This window comes from Drosophila takahashii, chromosome 2L, assembly GCF_030179915.1.
Source record: "Drosophila takahashii strain IR98-3 E-12201 chromosome 2L, DtakHiC1v2, whole genome shotgun sequence".
In the NCBI taxonomy this organism is placed as follows: Eukaryota; Metazoa; Arthropoda; class Insecta; order Diptera; family Drosophilidae; genus Drosophila; species Drosophila takahashii.
The window spans coordinates 11,386,512-11,402,193 of NC_091678.1; the positions used below are offsets into that span (position 1 = coordinate 11,386,512).

Here is a 15,682-nt window from a genome sequence, read left to right on the forward strand (position 1 = left end):
AACCAAAACACCGTCAGAAATATTGGAAAGAAACAATTTTTTTTAGTGAAAAATAATTTAATTTATACTCCGCCCTAATTAACGAAATACAATATAATAAAAAATCATATAAGTCACAAAGCTTAAACGGAACAAAATCAAAGGTGACATTGAAATCTTTTCGAACCAAAATCTGTTATGTTTCTTACTAACATCAATGAAACAATCCAACCGCTTTCGGTTAGAAGAGATTTCCGTAAAAAACAGATTATAAGATTTTCTAGCCAAAAAAATATTTGTAAAGTCATTTAATCGATCTCTCATTTCATTTTAATATTAGGGATAGTTAATAAATTAACTATGATGTATGATACAAATTAATTTTTTTTGTCGATTTTGATATGTTTTTTCAAATAATGGTACTCTTGTCATTCAAACCAAATAGTTCTGGATTCGGCATCCGCTTTGAATAACGTAGTAATGAGTTATCTTTGCATGACAAAACGGAAAATACATTTTGCATAATTTCTAATTGAATTCTATTATATAGGACGCAGCCCAGACGATGGATAGATGGATATGGATGGGTCGTGGTCGTGATTCACGCTTTGAGCTCTGCAGCGGCAGCGCAAGACCAATTGGCGATCGGTTCACATTTTGACCCCGTCTTATTGAGCGGGTTGTTGGGCGTAGCTGCTAATTTTAATTATACATAACCGAAGCGACGGAGCTTCCGATGTCAAAGATGCGGGAAGCAATTAAAGCACTTGAGCATGGACACGCTTTGTTTACAATGTTGACCCTTTCTTTATTAATGAAGTGCTTAAGTCAATTAGGCTAAAGAATAACTGCAGCTTACTACTGGTTAGCTAAAGATAACTGGATCTATTAATAAAACATTTGTAAAATTTCTTTGGATATTTTGGATACTCCTACCATGTAAATAAAACAAAAAACGATTACAGACTTTTGCCAGATAAATATTTCCATATTCAATATTTTTTACTAATATTTCAAATGGAATATTTCTATATTTCTATATAAGTTCTTCAATAATAGGGAAAGGTAGCTTCATGATAAACAGATGAAAGAAGAATATTAATTAAAACATCTATTTTTTGAATTGGTTAAATAAACAAATATTTTCCATTTTTTGATTTTCTGAATTTGCTGCATTTGACTTTCAAATAAACGCGCCCAACGAGAAACATCGAGCTATCGGTCCGTTGGAACTATCGGCATCAAAAACTGCACACTGTTATCGCTTATCGTCCATCGACTCCTGCAGCTGATTCCAAGCGAGAAAAAAACTCGGGACAGGAAAACAAGGACTCTGGGACTTTGGACCGCCACAGGAGCTGATTGCACAAAAGGATCCAACCGTAAACCGCCGACCACAACCGCCGGAGAGCCATGGAGCCGCCAGCGCCGGGCGGAATCGCGTCCGCCGGCTCGACGCACAAGTTCCATCCGTGCGACGAGGCGGTGATAGCCACCAACGACGATGCCAGCGACTGCAAGCGATGTGCGGTGCGCCTGGGCTACTGGAAGGACGACTATATCGGCTACTTTGTGCGCAACCAGGAGCGCAAGGCGCCGGAGATCAATCGCGGCTACTTTGCCCGGGTCAAGGGCGTGGAGATGTGCGTCGAGAAGTTTCTGAAGGTCAGTAGTCCTCGATTCGCGGTGGCTCCCAACTGTCTGGCACGTGCCAAGGTCATCCTGTTGCATTGCAAGGCCATGGCTTGCCATGCGCATGTCCTGGTCGGGATGACCTTGCCCTAACCGCTTTTTCCAACCACTTTGTGCCCACAGAAAACCTCGGGCAACTGCCAGATCATCAATTTGGGCTGCGGCTTCGACACACTCTACTTCCGACTGAGGGACACCGCCCACCAGGTGAAGAACTTCATCGAGCTCGACTTCCCCACTGTTACCGCCCGCAAGTGCTACACCATCAAGCGGAACAAGGCCCTGCTGGCCAGGATCCACGACGAGGACGGTGAGGTGCGGCTGAGTCCGACGGATCTGCATGGGCCCAGCTATCACCTGATGGGCGTCGACCTGCGCAACCTCGATGAGGTGGACAACAAGCTGCAGCAGGCCGAAGTGGACTACACCCTGCCCACCATCTTCCTCGCCGAGTGCGTGCTCGTCTATATCGAGGCGCAGAACTGCCGCAATCTGCTCAAGTGGATCGCGCAAAAGTTCCAGGCCGCCGTCTTTGTCAATTACGAGCAGGTAGGATGTTCTTTAACCTTCCAAATCGGTAAAATTCAGGGTTCGGAAAATAACACACTCTGTAAAAAACTTGTGTTATTAACATGTTAAATGTCAAAGTGTTAAAAAAAGTTATAAAGTTATTGACATGTGTGTAAAAAATTGTAGCTCACTTATGTTAGAAACATAAATAACACACACAGTTTATTTGTGTTACTTACACGACGTGTTTTTTACACAACCTGTTTTTAACACAATGAGTTTTTGACATTAAAACGTCAAAAATATATGTTGAACTGAAAAATTCATGGTTTTCTGTAGTTAAAAAATTCATATATGCTTTGAAACGGTTAAAAAAAAACAATTAAAATATCCTGGCCCAATTTTGATTCTTCATTTTCCCTTCGATTCGTTAATGTCCATTAAATGTAGTTTTCATTTGTGTTAAAAACACAGTGTGTAAAAAACACGTCGTGTTAATAACACATTGTCTAAAAAACACAAGAGAGCTGTACATATGTGCTTACAATTATTTTTCACATTGTAACACTTTTGTTTTTGACACACATGTCAAAAACTTTGCTCACACTGTAAAATATAATTTTACACCTTTTTAACATGTGTTTTAAATTCCGAACCCTGGATAAAATTAATAATGAAACGCTTTAATCACTGCAGGTCAACATGAACGATCGCTTCGGCGACGTGATGCTCAACAACCTGCGCGGACGCGGCTGCAGCCTGGCCGGCGTGGAGTCCTGTCTGTCGCTGGACACGCAAAGGAACCGCTTCAAGGACAGCGGATGGACTGGCGCCCGCGCCTGGGACATGGTCCAGGTGTACGAGAGCATCTCGGCGGCCGAGAGGCAGCGCATCGAGCGGCTGGAGATGCTGGACGAGGGGGAATTGCTGCTGCAGCTCTTCCAGCACTACTGCCTGGTGGTGGCCTGGCTGGGCGTGGCCTTCCAGGACATAGATATCACGTGCGTGCCAGTGTAAACATTCGTGCCTAGCCGACATCGGACTCTTAAAGTTCCCTGTTTACTAATGAAACACTATTTACTTTACTTTACCCCATGCAGCGTCGAGGAGTTGATGTCCTCCCTGAACATTGACTAGGAGCGATGGAGGAGGAAGATGCACCATTTATCCACTCTTTGCTCTGCTCGGAAGGCCATGCCAAAAGATTTTGCTTCTCAACATGTTAAACTAAACAAACCAATAATTATAAAAAAACCATCGAAATCAAAACGTATTTAGATATTTATCCCACACCGAACCCACTCGCAAATTACTTAATTTGTTAATCCTTAGTTGTTCCTTACAAATTTCCCTTGTTACATTCTCTATTATTTAATCGCTTAATCTTTTTTTTCGAATTCGCTCACTAATTTATCACCGAATCGTGGCGCAAACTATTGATAAGTGATCGATACGCCATCCATTCATTTCCAATCTTCTAGTGTGCGTTTAAAGTGTAAATGTATTTTGAAATTAATTAAAACAAAACGTAATTGGAAAACTTAAATTAAAAGAGTTTAATTATGGCTGAGGTTGAGAATAAGAATAAGAAGATTTCTTAGGTTTTACTTTATTTTACAAACAACACCGTGGATAAAAATTTGTATTTCTAGTGTAAATAAATGTTTTTGCTCCAAGCTTGGTTATCGTGGGATATAAAACTTATATCTTAGGTGTAAATCAACTGAGAGAATGTTTTTCGCCTATCCTTCCTTGCTGACCTTCGCCATCTCGCGGGTTCTGAAAATATAGATTAATTTTTAGTAGCACATAGTATTAAAAAATAGTTTTAAATGCGTTTGTAAGGGAATTCCGCTTACATGGCCCGCAGTTCCTCCAGTGTGGGCACTGCAACACGCGTAGATTCGCTCTCATCCTCTTCGGCCGCCTGCTCCGGATGCTTCTTCCACTTGTGCGAGCGGCAATTGGTGTTGCTGGCGAACGCCTTGCCACAGTACTTGCATACATAGGGCCTGAGACCCGTGTGGCTAAGAAGATGGATCTTCAAAGCCGTCGAGTTCTTGCTGCCGATGCCACAGACCTCGCATTTGAAGCGACGCTCCGCAGTGTGCACCGTTTTGTGCTTGTTAAGATTCGCCCGTGTCTGCAGCATTCTGCCGCAGACCTCGCACTCAAACTTGGGAGCTCCATGCGTCTGGCTGTGCACCTGAAAAAGGTAGGATAATTAAATGGCTTAGCTACTTATGTCAGTTATATTATACCCACCCTTAGTCTGGCTTTGTTTTTGAAGGCAGCATTGCACACGGGACACACGCAGGGCTTCTCGTCCGTGTGGACCAGCTTGTGCTCCACCAGCGAAGTGAAGGTCTTCAAACCTTTTCCGCAGATGTCGCAAACGAAACGCTTGGGACCGCCGTGCATATCGTGTTTGTGACGACGCAGGGCCATAAAGGACATGAAGGACTCCTTACAGACCTTGCAGGTAAACTCGTCGACCGGAGGACTTGGCGAGCGATCTTTGTCCTGCGGCTGCTCACTGACTTTGGGCGTCTTTTCCGGGGATTTCGGTTCGACGGGGGTTGTTTTTTGGCTAGGTCTGCCTCGCTTCCGTTTCACAGGCTGCTGGGATGTGGTGTCTTGGTCGGTTGGGACGTGCTCCTGATCATCATTCTCCCTCAGCTGCGATTTGTGAGGCCTAAGAATCGTTGGTCTGCGCATACGTTTTACAGGGACTTCAGTTGAAGCCGGAGTTTTGGGTAGCGATAAGGGTCGCTCCTCGAGCTCCGATTTGCGATGCGTGAAATTCCCTCGCCTGCGAACCGCTTTTGTTTGTACCTCAAGGGAAGGTTTCTGGTGGATTTCAGGTGATGGCAAAGTGGGTAGCTTTATGGATGGCTCTTCGAGCTCCGCTTTGGAGTGCTTGGAAGGGCGACCCCTCTTTTTGGGCATCTCAGGCGAAGGCGTAGGCGTTGGGGAATGATCCGAGAAATGGTCCGAGAAAATCAGCTCATCGACCAGGGAGAACTTGTCGTCATCCATGTCCAGGAACTCCAGTTCCTGCTTGCACGTGGGCGGCAGGCCATATTCCCGCCGCAGGTCCTCCACATCCTGGCTGTCCTGCTGCCCCGAATGGCGCAAAAGCTCGTAGAGGCCCTGGATCTTGGTGACGTTCTCCGAGAAGGTGAGCATCTGGCCAATCACCGAGTAGCACTCCTCGCACAACATTCTGCCCAGTTCGGGCTCCTCGAAGGTCATCTGCCGATAAAGCGGATTATAGTATAGGGAAATGATATATCTCAAGTCCAGGGTACTGGAATTCGAGCCACCTACCTCCACATCGAAGCATTTCCTGATGATCCTCACTAGATCTTCGTCCCGCTCGCGAACTTTGAAAACCACATCGTCGCGGGCGCACAGGCGACACCAGTTAATCCAATCGCTCGTGGGAATGCCCATGGTTAATCTTGGCCCTCAGCACAATCCGAAGAGTTTTGTACAGATTTTATTTTCCAATTTTATTCAAATTATAATTTACGAACGCCGACGACTATCAGCTGATTGGCAGAACGCCCTTACTTAGAGCGGGAAAAATATCGACTGATTGTGTGATGCGGAATGTTCACACTGGGCGGAATTGATGCGAGGAAGAAGAAGATAATTTATACTTTTGTTTTTATAAGTATTTCTCTTGACAATTCTTGTGACTGAAGGCTATATAATTTCATATTCTAAAGTCTTAAACGGAACCTCTATCGCTATTAACGACACATTAATATGACCCCCGTGCTATATACAGTGTGCTCCAACTGATATCTTTTATTTTTAACCACGAGCCGGAAAAAAACACCCTACACAAAATAGAAAATTCCCCAAAAACTTTAGACATAAAAAATATTGTACCAAATAAATGGAATTTTTTTCACAAGTTTTTATTACATGCTTACAATTTTTATTAAATACTTACAGTTATATTATATGTTTCGGTTTTCGGTTATTCTATAAAAAATTATGAATTCTAATTAACTCTTTATTCGTGTTTTTATACATATGGCGGATTCTCAAAGTTTTCTATATTTTTTGAAAGTTTTAAGTATCTCAACCACAATTATTTTGAATTAAATAATTAAATCTAGATTTCTTATTTACGTAAATAATTTTATTTTGAAAATTGTAATCATTTGGAAATTTAAAGTGGTGCCATAATGCTTAGTGACTGCAGTAAGTTTTAGTCTTTCTACCTCATTCTCCAAAAACGCTTTCGATACACTCGTTTTTAATTGTAATTGTAACCTCATTTTCGGATTCTGAACTGCTGCGACGTCGTTTTAGTGTATACTTATTTTTTCGGTTCAAGTTATGAATCTTATTATATAGTAAGCCTCCCGGGTTGTGGCGACCAGATATCTTTCTACTAAGAAAGTACAATTCTTTTTTCTCATTGGGAAATATTGAGACAATTTGGTCCGCCAGTCTCTCTATTTCGCTTACGTTTGGAATTTGGTATTTATTGAGTGTTGCATTGTAAAAGCTGTCAGCAACAATCGTCAAGATCTTCCTTCTGTGTAGATCTGATAGGGTTTGTGATTTTTGGACTTCTTGTACTATTTTAGCTCCAATGTCTGATGACAGAAGTAGGGACTGGACGTACTAGTTAAAGCAAAACAATATAATATTATTAGAAGCGGATTAAGTAAAAATCCCCATGATAAATTAAAATATTTTGCTGACATTACCGTATTGGAACAAGTCGAACTTTTATGAGTCGAAGCTAACTGTTTGTCGCGTTGTTCATCATTTTGTTCTTCATCCTAGAGAGCAAAGTTATTAATATATTTTAATAGAAAATAAATCAAATACTTACAGTTTCTTCTCTCCATTTCTTCAGTTTATACCTGAATTCGGCTCGGATCCCGATTTGCTTCCTTTTAGGAAATATATTCATCAAGTCGCTGTCGTCGATATATTTCAGCCTCGAGTACGTAAAACCACACTCTGAAAACCATAATTAATATTATTAAATAATTACGCTACATTTTTTTATTTACCTATAAGGCATTCGTAACACGACATAGGTAATTCTTGAGCGATTACAAAGTTGAATAGGCGTTCATCGTTATCCTCCGGCTCCATCATGGTTCCTTAAAAAAAAAGGATATTATTTGTGTGTTCTAGTGGAAGTCTACTGCGAGCGAAAAAAAACGCAAGCAACTTTACAAACATACTTAAGTATATGTGTGTGCGATGCAAAAATGTCCTAGTGACTTTATAACTAGAATCTCGCCTTCAAAAACTCAACTCTCAAAACAAAACACAAATTAAATTGATTTGTTTACTTTTGCCCAGATGGCGATAGGCACAACTCCGATAACTGACTATCGAGTACTCGTGAATCCAGGGATTCGGGCAAGGAACTGGTTCTTTGAACTACACGACTAGAAAATGAACCTAGGTTGAAATCGGACAATTTTGAGTTAATTAGAGGATGTCTAGCGAGCAAAATACACCGCTCAAAAAGCAGAACATGTTGAACTTTAAAAAAAAATGAATATTTATTTAGACCACTTTAAAAATGTACGTCCAATTAACTTCGCGTTCAAAATCAATTTACCGAAAATTGACTAAATTTTATGCTAGGACGACCAAATGTATTTTTCTCGCTCTCACTCATGTAATTTAAATCGCCATTTTGGTGTTTCCTATCTTTTTCGATGTCAGAGAATCACCGAGAAATCGATAAATTTACATTTTTCAGTATCAATTTTACAATATTTCATGGTGAAAATGAAATGTAAGTAAAATGTATGTAAAATCCCCCAATTTACCATGCGCATATCGACGTAACTTTTTATGAAGACAATAATTTTAAGTTAATAACCGCGAAATCTGAAAGGATAGAGATGAGGTTACTCGAAAATCGGGATTACTTGCAAAGGATTTACCTTTCCATAATGAGCTGAAAAGTGCTGCGCTTCAGAATAAACAGCCCAAAAATGACGATACCAGAAACAGAGTGGATGTAGGTGACTGTCATCGAGAAATATGAAAGCCAAACGGGCGAATCGTAAAAATTGGACAATGGGTAAACGAAATCCAAGATATATATAACTCCCGTAAGACCAGAGAGTCGTAGAAAACATAGGTAACTGTGGCAGGGATGAATGGGTGGATATACGATCTTGGCAAATAATTTTATATTATCTTGGCGCTTACGGTACTTCGGCCGAGCTAAATCCTTTCAGATCCCTCTTCACTTTCAGAACTTCCCTCACCGTCAGGATGAACATGATTAGGTTGTAGGTCATTAGGATCGCCCCCTGTCCACTCTCGTAGATCAGGAAGGACCAGCCGAAACCTATAAACAAAAGAAAATATTTAATTAGTCACCGTAAGTACCGTAAGTAAGGCTTACCGACTTTGTATCCGGCACTTGAAAACTCCACCATCGGGCCTATATTCAAATATATCGGGATCGGCCTGCCATATTTGATCCATTACAAAGATGAATCCGGTTAGTAAAGCTCCAGTACCAAAAATAAAGACGCAATAGGTAACAAATTGATATCGGGACTCCAATGACATATTTTGAAGCAACGCTATTTTCTTCCACACGAGACGACTGATAGCACAGAGCCAAAGACTATCACTCAGACGCAAAAAGAGCACAAAGTACCCTGTAAAAGATCCCTTCGTAAAGATATATCTAAAGTGAAATTAAATTAAACTACTAACCTATTAAAGGATTGATAACGCTGGAAAAAGTAAATACATTCCTTAGCAATATACAATTGGCTACGAGCCTGCATAAAATGCAGCAGATAAAACATTTTCCCGGCAGGTTCCGAATCTTTTTTAGGTAGAGATATACTACGACTGTAATTATATAGCACATCTGGGAAAGAATGATGACTAGAGAAACAGAAAATGATAATTAAGGTAAATCAGAAAATAATAACTAGTTATTACATTCTCTGTATGCCGGCAGTATTTCAAATTTTTTATAGGTATATACCATCCATTTTGTCTTTCCAATTTCCGAAGAAAGATGATGTGGATAGAAGCAGTAATCCCCTTTGTAAAATGTCCTGTTGTCAGCGAATCGGCGACCAAAGCTTCCGTTCTAAAGATTTCGAATTAGGCAGGGAAATATTCGAAGGATTAAAATTCAAACCTCAAACAGTAAAAACCCATCTATCTCAAGAGTTTCCCATGAAGGACAGGCGTGGAATTGTCTCCTCATCACGATCAGATCGGTTGATCCGTCTTCGAGGGACACGTTTAGGTAGGGATTCACCCGTGAAATCTCCTTCTCCAGACCATCATTGCACTGGTCATTAGCCATATCCCTATGTGGGCAACAAATACTGAGGCAGGGCCTCAACTTGCAGACACAGGCCCTTAAATGACTTTTCACTGGCTGCTGGGATCCGTCGGGTAACTCCATGAAATCATATACACCAGTTAGGTTGGCCGGAATTACGAGGTCATCATATTGGTAGAAATCGTTTTCCCGTTTTATGTGTGATATGTCTACCGTATCAATGAAGCTGCAGTTCGGGATTACCGCCTTGGATTTCTGCAAGCTTAAACAAAATAAAGTGAGAGCAAAAAACTTCATAGCTTATGCGGATATTTAAATACGACTGACTCTAAAACACTCATTGCCAAAGTTTATGTACAAATTTATATGTAATCTAAGTATACCCCAATAAAACACTAAATCGAGTTATCGCTTATAAATTATTCCCCTGGGACCTAAAGAATGTCAGATTTTTATATATTCATGATATATATATTTTATATCAGCAGTTTATATTGGAAAAGACCTTTTTTACTTTCTTAGAATTATATCAGAAGCCAATTTATAAATGTTATCAATTTATAATTTCTTTTTATTGTTTCTACGAGCTGTAATTCACAATTTTTTTGCGTAAGAAACCATGAATGAATGTATTTTATTAGTCGAAATTAACAACCAATACCAAGTAACTTAATAAAACATCATTTTTAAAAGTAAAGTTTCGTTTCTTCTTAATTTAATTTAATAACAATTTTATTTCTCATCGAATGTAAAGTATGGTACAATATTTTTAGCTCTCCATGTCCTCTGCATCGTTTGACTCGTTTTCCTGCCAATCCTCAATGGTATAGTAGGCTTTCAGGGCAATTTCGTCGTCCAGCGTTAGTTCGCCCAGGACCAGAGGCCCCAACTCCTTTTTCACCATGACTTCCTGCCAAAACTCTCTGTGTTTCTTGGCCAGCGTGATCTGTTTCAGCTCCTCGGCGAACTTGTCGTACTCCTGAAAGGTGTTGAAGTCCATACAGCTTTGCCGGTAGAGGGAAATGATCTCGCCCAGCTGATCGCTGTTGAGTTTTTTGCGCTCCAGAAGCGTGAGGATTACCACCCGCGTATCGGCAGCCAGAGCCTGAAAGCGGGCATCCCGCTGGGTGGCATTTGCGATGGATCGAATGCTTGTTAGGATACGCGTGAAGTCTGAGCCAGGATTGGTCAAGCCCACGCCATCCGATGGCATTGGGATCTCCTTCTCCGCTGGTTCCTTTTTCACGGGCACTCCATTTTCCGCCTGCTCCTTGGCCAGCAGCTTTTCCTGCCAGGCGCGACTGTAGCGTAGAGGGAATAGCTTCTTCACGTTGGCCGCCGCCCGCTTGGATTTTTCCTCTAGAGGTTCCGGGACTCGCCAAAAGACATCCGCGAAATTCTTGTCCTTCAGCATTTCTTTCTCCTCCTCCTCAGTCATATTCTTATCCTTATTGTCTCTTTTGATAACCTTTCGCTCCAGGACGTCCATCACATTCTGCTCAAAGATGCTGGGAAGACTGTCAAAGGGAAGCAAATCATTCTGGGCCCATGGACGTGGTTGCTGCGTGTCCCGCAGGCTGCATTCCAGGTCGGTATTATCGATCAGCTCGTCTATGGCCAGCAACTGGTCCTCGCTGCACTGCGTCTTGGCCGTTCGCAGGGCGGGAAAGTCCCAGAAATGATGCTGACTGGTATAGGAGACTTCCAGCATGTACAAAGTAGCCGGTTGCGTATCATCCGCTAGGCGCGGCAGCAGCACCACCATTTGCGGCCTATTAAACTTGGTGCTGAAGATCTTCCAGCAGATGATGGCCCGATCGGAGGCGATTAGCGCACGCACTAGAGCATCCAATTTGATGGCGGCGCTTTGGTTGTTCTTCTGGTGCACTAAAAGATACAAGGACTCTCCGCAATAGTACTCATCCGGCACGGCATTCCGCTTGATGAAGCCGAAGAAATGCAGGCCCTGCGGATAGGGATCCTTTGGCTCCAGCACGTCGGCGTCGTAGGGCACTGGAGTGCCGCCCAGCATGTAACCGGTCATCAGATCCTCCGGCAGCGGCGTCACTTCGCTGCCCTTGATGAAGTGCCGCGTCTCCCGCGTCACCGTTTCGTCCTCCTCCGCCCAGACTTTCACCAGCTTGACGGGCGTCTGGTTCTTCATGGCGATCATGCCCTGCAGACTGATGCTGATCTTGCTGCCGATGTGCAGCCGGGCGTTCCACACCCAGGGTCGTCGATTGGTCACCCTGAAGACGGTGAGCAGGGCCTCCTTGAAGCTGCACAACGACGCATTGCAGCGCGGCACGAGGCTGAGGACGTGCTTCTGGTTCGCCAGCTCATCGGAGCCGCATTTTCGCGAGAAGTTGAAGATGGCCTGCGGCTCATTGGTCTCGGCATTGTCCTTGTACGCGATGTTGTGGGTGCTAGGGAGTAAGAAAATATGTATTATTAGTATAAAGATACATTTTAAAATGTAGCTTATTACTTGGAATCGGAAATAGATGGTACTATTACAATTTTACAGGAAGGAAAGATCATTTGATGATGAAATAAACATGATATATGATGAATATGATGTCATATGCATTGTAATCTATTTGGAAGGTAAATAATATAATGGGCCTGCTCACCCCACAATCAAATCAATGTTCTCCTTCAGCAATATATCCGTGATTTCGTTGAATTTATCAAAGTCCTGCGGAAAGTCATTGAAATCGAAAAGCAGGAGAATCCTTCGCCTGGCGGGCCTAAAACTAAAAAGGATTTTATATGAAATACAGAGGTTCAAAGATAGCCGAATCCACCTACGTAAGTGCGGTTTCTTGGAGCTGCAGTGCCGCCTCAAGGCCATCTAGCCACTGTCCCTCCTCGCAGGCAGTTTTATTTACAAATTCAAAGAAATTCAGCAGTAGCTGCCAACTGCAAAGTCTGGGATCTCCAAATTTAAGCACATTTTTGTGGGTTACTTTTTCTTTATCTTCATCATCTAGAATGCTGGTGTCGCAGCCCACCAGGACGAAGGACACATAGTCCTTCTTGTCGCACACGATCTGGGGAGGATGAAATTAGCAAGGTTTTCAGAGTCCTGAAGGTTTTTTACCCACCTTGTCCTTTAAAACCTCGGCCACAACCTTTGCCGATTTCAGTTTGACTTCTTCGGCGGCACAAGTGCGCACATCTATCACTATCACAAGCGATTCCTGCAGATCCAAATAAAGTTAAGTTTGTATTTATTACAATAAACCATAAACCCACCTTGTTAGAAGCCATTAAACCAGTTTATTTACAGAAATATATTTTTGAATTGTCTGCGCAGAAATTTCACAACAGAACTGTATGACCTTTTAGTCGATAACACAAAAATGCCTCTGAAATAATATCGATTAATTTTTAAATTACTTTTTATATTTACTTATTACCACAAGATTTTCCGTTATCATAAGCTTTAATTAAATTAAATACATTTAGACGAAAGAAAGATTAGATTATAACTCAACTTTCATAGTTTTGCAATTTGAATTTTTTTGCAATACGTTTAATGATTTATCGATAGTTCTAATACCGCGTTGCCAACTACATCATAGTCAGCGGTTAAATTTGAAAGACTTTTTAAGTTTTTATAATTACTAAATAGGATATATTTTTGTTTAATGTTCAAAATTCAGGTGAAATAGCCAACAATATTTTCTTATAATCTCCTAGACCTTCCCGTAAGTCTGTAGCTTTTCCAGATACTCGGCATTTTGGCTTAAATGATTGAAAATCAAATTTGTATCCAGGACATTCGTGGCAGGACCTCCATATTCCGCCGGCAGACTCTCATAGCCAACCATTTCGCGCAGTTTGCTGAGGTTTTTCCCATCATGGGTGAAGATCTACGAAATAAAGCGATTAAGGTGTTTAAATTAAAATAAAGCACATTACTCGTACCCTTTCCTTAAACTCCTTGTTCATGAAGGGCATAAAAAGCGTGGAGGTCACGTGCATGAGAAACCCGCGCTGGATAATATGTACGATTCGCTGGCTGAAGGGCAGGACTCCGTTCTTTTCGTTCACCACCTTCATAAAAGCTGGCGAAAATTGCCGCAAAAAATTCCGCGTTGTCCTGTGAAATTCAATTTAAGTTAATATTTTTAGGTATAGTTAACTGTTGTCAAAATACACAGGAACAAAATATTTATAAAAAAGAAGTATTTCTTTTGAAGGGGAAATTTAATTAATGAAATTAATTACTGTTTCGTTAACAGAATGCGGTAATAAAATAATAATCAGTTAAATTTAAAATTGCTCTTTATCACTAAAGGATTAAAAAATAAATTTGGTGAAACAATTGGTAGGTAAAGAATGAGTTTATAGTTTTAATTTAGAAATTATATTTTTATTCTACAATAGTTTCTATATCGACATTAGGGTGGGTCGATTTGGGACCCCAAAAATCGTATAGGGGGAATGTATTCTTTAAAGGATTCTAAGCCATATTGGCGAATATACTTATGGTCTAAAATTACGTTTGACCCCCCCCAAACGCAAACGAAAAATACTGATTTTTTGAGAAAAATATCATAGTAGTCAGCACAGATATCTTACTGAATATCAATTTCAAATTTTTATTTCAAATTTTGTAATACATCTGAGCCGACTACTGTGATATTTTCCTCAAAAAAAGATATATTTTTCATTCGCGTTTGGGGGGGGGTCAAACTTCATTTTAGACCATAAGTATATTCGCCAATATGGCTTAGAATCCTTTAAAGATTACGTTCCCCCTATACGATTCATCACTTTTTTCGGCCCCATACAAATCGACCCGCCCTAATCGACATATTCATTGCAAAAAGATTGACATTAAATAACAAACTTAGCAATTTAAATAAATTGTAAATTTGTTGGCTAGAAACCCATTTGGCTTTTAAGATAGAAATATTTGTTTTATCGTAAGAACTCGGGATTTCTACTATAAAGATAGATTTTAAATAGTTCGTAAACTTTGAAGAATATTTATTGACTCACCCTTGGAGGTCGCATATGACTGTGATGCCGTTCTCCTGGACGCGAGGCAACAGCAGGAGCGACTCAAATATCAGGTCGTCCATCTCTACGAGGCTCTGCAGATAGTCTGGATAGTTCTGGAACCCGTCCACCGTCTTGAAAACGACTAGAACCCGTCCATTTCGATCCACCTGGGGCATTACGTAGCGGCAGTGGGTGCCATAGAATATCTGACGAAAGTGCTCGATGGGATGGCGGGCCACCCAGGTGGGGTGGCGCCTCTTGAAGTCGTAGTAGGCGTGGATGGCCTGGAAGGCCTTAATCGTATCCCAGCGCGTATAGTGCAGGAACTTGGTCAGCAGGGTGTCCTCCGTGCCCACCACTAGATCATCGCACTCTGAAATACATTATATTTTCAGAGTTATCATAAAGTATTTCCTTCTATTTTCTATGCAGCTTTTTTGCTTACTCTCCACCAGCTGCCTGAGTTGCTTGATTTTGAAGATCTGCTCCGCCGAGTGATCGACTCGGGCTGTGAGGAACAGCATTTTAGGCTTTGAATTTTGAACAAAAAACAAAAAAACGTCCAAAAGTATTTTAGAATTTTGATTGATTGCTTTTCAACGGCCAGAAGTTTCACTTTTTCACACACAATCCGCTGGCGATCCGCACTCGCAACGCAAACGACACTCACTGACTAAAATATCCATGAAATCTGTTTTGGTATAGATGGTTTATTTGTTTTATAACCGGTGCGTGCTCAAATTTTTAATTGTCCGCAATCGCTTTGAAATATAAACCTAATCGTTCAACTTGAACTTGGCTTATTTTGGCATGGAATCAGTTATACAATTTTAGTAAATTTAGTTTAGAAAATGTATCAATAAAAAATGCATTTCTGTTATTTTTACACATAGTTTATTTTTCAATAGGTAATTTAAATTTTGTTTTGATTACACAGGCCGACAAAATGTGACATGGGTCGATGTCCAGGCCTGCCACCATTTTATTTCGATAAATGAGGCTTTTCTAAGCATAAGTTGCCACTACGCCTATAGTCCATCAGCTCTTGTATTTGCGGTATCTTTAATTTAAGAAAATCACAAATTTTCTTCGGCTTTTGGGATATATCTTCAAGAGTGGTCAACCAATTTTGGTAATCTTTTCTGAATTAAATAGTTACATGTCTCT

The 15,682-nt window shown here is 41.0% G+C and overlaps 5 protein-coding genes across 9 annotated transcripts; 1 reads left to right on the forward strand and 4 right to left on the reverse strand.

Moving 5' to 3' along the window:
• Positions 1-1,239: 1,239 nt before the first annotated feature.
• Positions 1,240-3,478, forward strand: LOC108061324 (leucine carboxyl methyltransferase 1). Of its 2 annotated transcripts, none has more exons than XM_017147444.3 (4): positions 1,240-1,644; positions 1,795-2,220; positions 2,878-3,194; positions 3,282-3,478. In XM_017147444.3, the coding sequence occupies exons 1-4, from the start codon at positions 1,393-1,395 to the stop codon at positions 3,316-3,318; spliced, it is 1,032 nt and encodes a 343-aa protein (XP_017002933.2). In that variant the 5' UTR covers positions 1,240-1,392; the 3' UTR covers positions 3,319-3,478. The 2 variants fall into 2 exon arrangements, with proteins under 2 accessions (XP_017002933.2, XP_017002934.2); XM_017147445.3 differs by having other exon boundaries at positions 1,241-1,644; positions 2,878-3,182.
• A 296-nt stretch (positions 3,479-3,774) lies between these two features.
• wek (weckle) lies at positions 3,775-5,824 on the reverse strand. Its single transcript, XM_070215289.1, has 4 exons — positions 5,512-5,824; positions 4,447-5,436; positions 4,041-4,387; positions 3,775-3,960 (listed from the first exon to the last, which is right to left on the reverse strand). Exons 1-4 carry the CDS (start codon positions 5,635-5,637, stop codon positions 3,924-3,926), a joined length of 1,500 nt encoding a protein of 499 aa, XP_070071390.1. The 5' UTR covers positions 5,638-5,824; the 3' UTR covers positions 3,775-3,923.
• Positions 5,825-6,172: 348 nt separating this feature from the next.
• Positions 6,173-9,608, reverse strand: LOC108061248 (probable G-protein coupled receptor Mth-like 6). 4 transcript variants are annotated; one of them, XM_070215294.1, is made up of 11 exons: positions 9,350-9,606; positions 9,145-9,298; positions 8,911-9,087; positions 8,595-8,852; positions 8,392-8,533; positions 8,121-8,324; positions 8,004-8,064; positions 7,227-7,319; positions 7,043-7,173; positions 6,915-6,989; positions 6,173-6,828 (listed from the first exon to the last, which is right to left on the reverse strand). In XM_070215294.1, exons 1-7 carry the CDS (start codon positions 9,518-9,520, stop codon positions 8,049-8,051), a joined length of 1,122 nt encoding a protein of 373 aa, XP_070071395.1. In that variant the 5' UTR covers positions 9,521-9,606; the 3' UTR covers positions 6,173-6,828; positions 6,915-6,989; positions 7,043-7,173; positions 7,227-7,319; positions 8,004-8,048. The 4 variants fall into 4 exon arrangements, with proteins under 4 accessions (XP_070071395.1, XP_070071407.1, XP_017002828.3 ...); XM_070215306.1 differs by lacking the exons at positions 8,911-9,087; positions 9,145-9,298; positions 9,350-9,606 and having other exon boundaries at positions 6,186-6,828; positions 8,591-8,774; XM_070215297.1 differs by lacking the exons at positions 6,173-6,828; positions 6,915-6,989; positions 7,043-7,173; positions 7,227-7,319; positions 8,004-8,064 and having other exon boundaries at positions 8,192-8,324; positions 8,591-8,852; positions 9,350-9,608.
• A 553-nt stretch (positions 9,609-10,161) lies between these two features.
• On the reverse strand, positions 10,162-12,863 carry Ku80. Its single transcript, XM_017147466.3, has 5 exons — positions 12,758-12,863; positions 12,607-12,702; positions 12,311-12,552; positions 12,133-12,255; positions 10,162-11,925 (listed from the first exon to the last, which is right to left on the reverse strand). The coding sequence occupies exons 1-5, from the start codon at positions 12,770-12,772 to the stop codon at positions 10,269-10,271; spliced, it is 2,133 nt and encodes a 710-aa protein (XP_017002955.2). The 5' UTR covers positions 12,773-12,863; the 3' UTR covers positions 10,162-10,268.
• A 245-nt stretch (positions 12,864-13,108) lies between these two features.
• LOC108061265 (clavesin-2) lies at positions 13,109-15,363 on the reverse strand. The gene is made up of 4 exons (XM_017147354.3): positions 14,961-15,363; positions 14,513-14,888; positions 13,433-13,607; positions 13,109-13,377 (listed from the first exon to the last, which is right to left on the reverse strand). Exons 1-4 carry the CDS (start codon positions 15,037-15,039, stop codon positions 13,201-13,203), a joined length of 807 nt encoding a protein of 268 aa, XP_017002843.2. The 5' UTR covers positions 15,040-15,363; the 3' UTR covers positions 13,109-13,200.
• Between the last annotated feature and the right edge of the window lie 319 nt (positions 15,364-15,682).

Coding starts and splice junctions, on each gene's coding strand:
- Ku80 (XM_017147466.3), bottom strand. Junction 12,553..12,606: donor CCGAGGTTTTAAAGGACAAG/GTGGGTAAAAAA, acceptor CATCCTCCCCAG/ATCGTGTGCGACAAGAAGGA. Junction 11,926..12,132: donor AACATTGATTTGATTGTGGG/GTGAGCAGGCCC, acceptor CTTACTCCCTAG/CACCCACAACATCGCGTACA.
- LOC108061265 (XM_017147354.3), bottom strand. CDS start 15,039: ATGCTGTTCCTCACAGCCCGAGTCGATCACTCGGCGGAGCAGATCTTC. Junction 14,889..14,960: donor ACTCAGGCAGCTGGTGGAGA/GTAAGCAAAAAA, acceptor AATGTATTTCAG/AGTGCGATGATCTAGTGGTG. Junction 13,378..13,432: donor ACAAGGAGTTTAAGGAAAGG/GTACGAGTAATG, acceptor TTTATTTCGTAG/ATCTTCACCCATGATGGGAA.
- wek (XM_070215289.1), bottom strand. CDS start 5,637: ATGGGCATTCCCACGAGCGATTGGATTAACTGGTGTCGCCTGTGCGCC. Junction 4,388..4,446: donor AAAACAAAGCCAGACTAAGG/GTGGGTATAATA, acceptor TACCTTTTTCAG/GTGCACAGCCAGACGCATGG. Junction 3,961..4,040: donor CTGGAGGAACTGCGGGCCAT/GTAAGCGGAATT, acceptor CTATATTTTCAG/AACCCGCGAGATGGCGAAGG.
- LOC108061324 (XM_017147444.3), top strand. CDS start 1,393: ATGGAGCCGCCAGCGCCGGGCGGAATCGCGTCCGCCGGCTCGACGCAC. Junction 1,645..1,794: donor GCGTCGAGAAGTTTCTGAAG/GTCAGTAGTCCT, acceptor TTGTGCCCACAG/AAAACCTCGGGCAACTGCCA. Junction 2,221..2,877: donor TCTTTGTCAATTACGAGCAG/GTAGGATGTTCT, acceptor TAATCACTGCAG/GTCAACATGAACGATCGCTT.
- LOC108061248 (XM_070215294.1), bottom strand. CDS start 9,520: ATGGCTAATGACCAGTGCAATGATGGTCTGGAGAAGGAGATTTCACGG. Junction 9,088..9,144: donor ACTGCCGGCATACAGAGAAT/GTAATAACTAGT, acceptor CTGTTTCTCTAG/TCATCATTCTTTCCCAGATG. Junction 8,534..8,594: donor TTTCAAGTGCCGGATACAAA/GTCGGTAAGCCT, acceptor TTTTGTTTATAG/GTTTCGGCTGGTCCTTCCTG.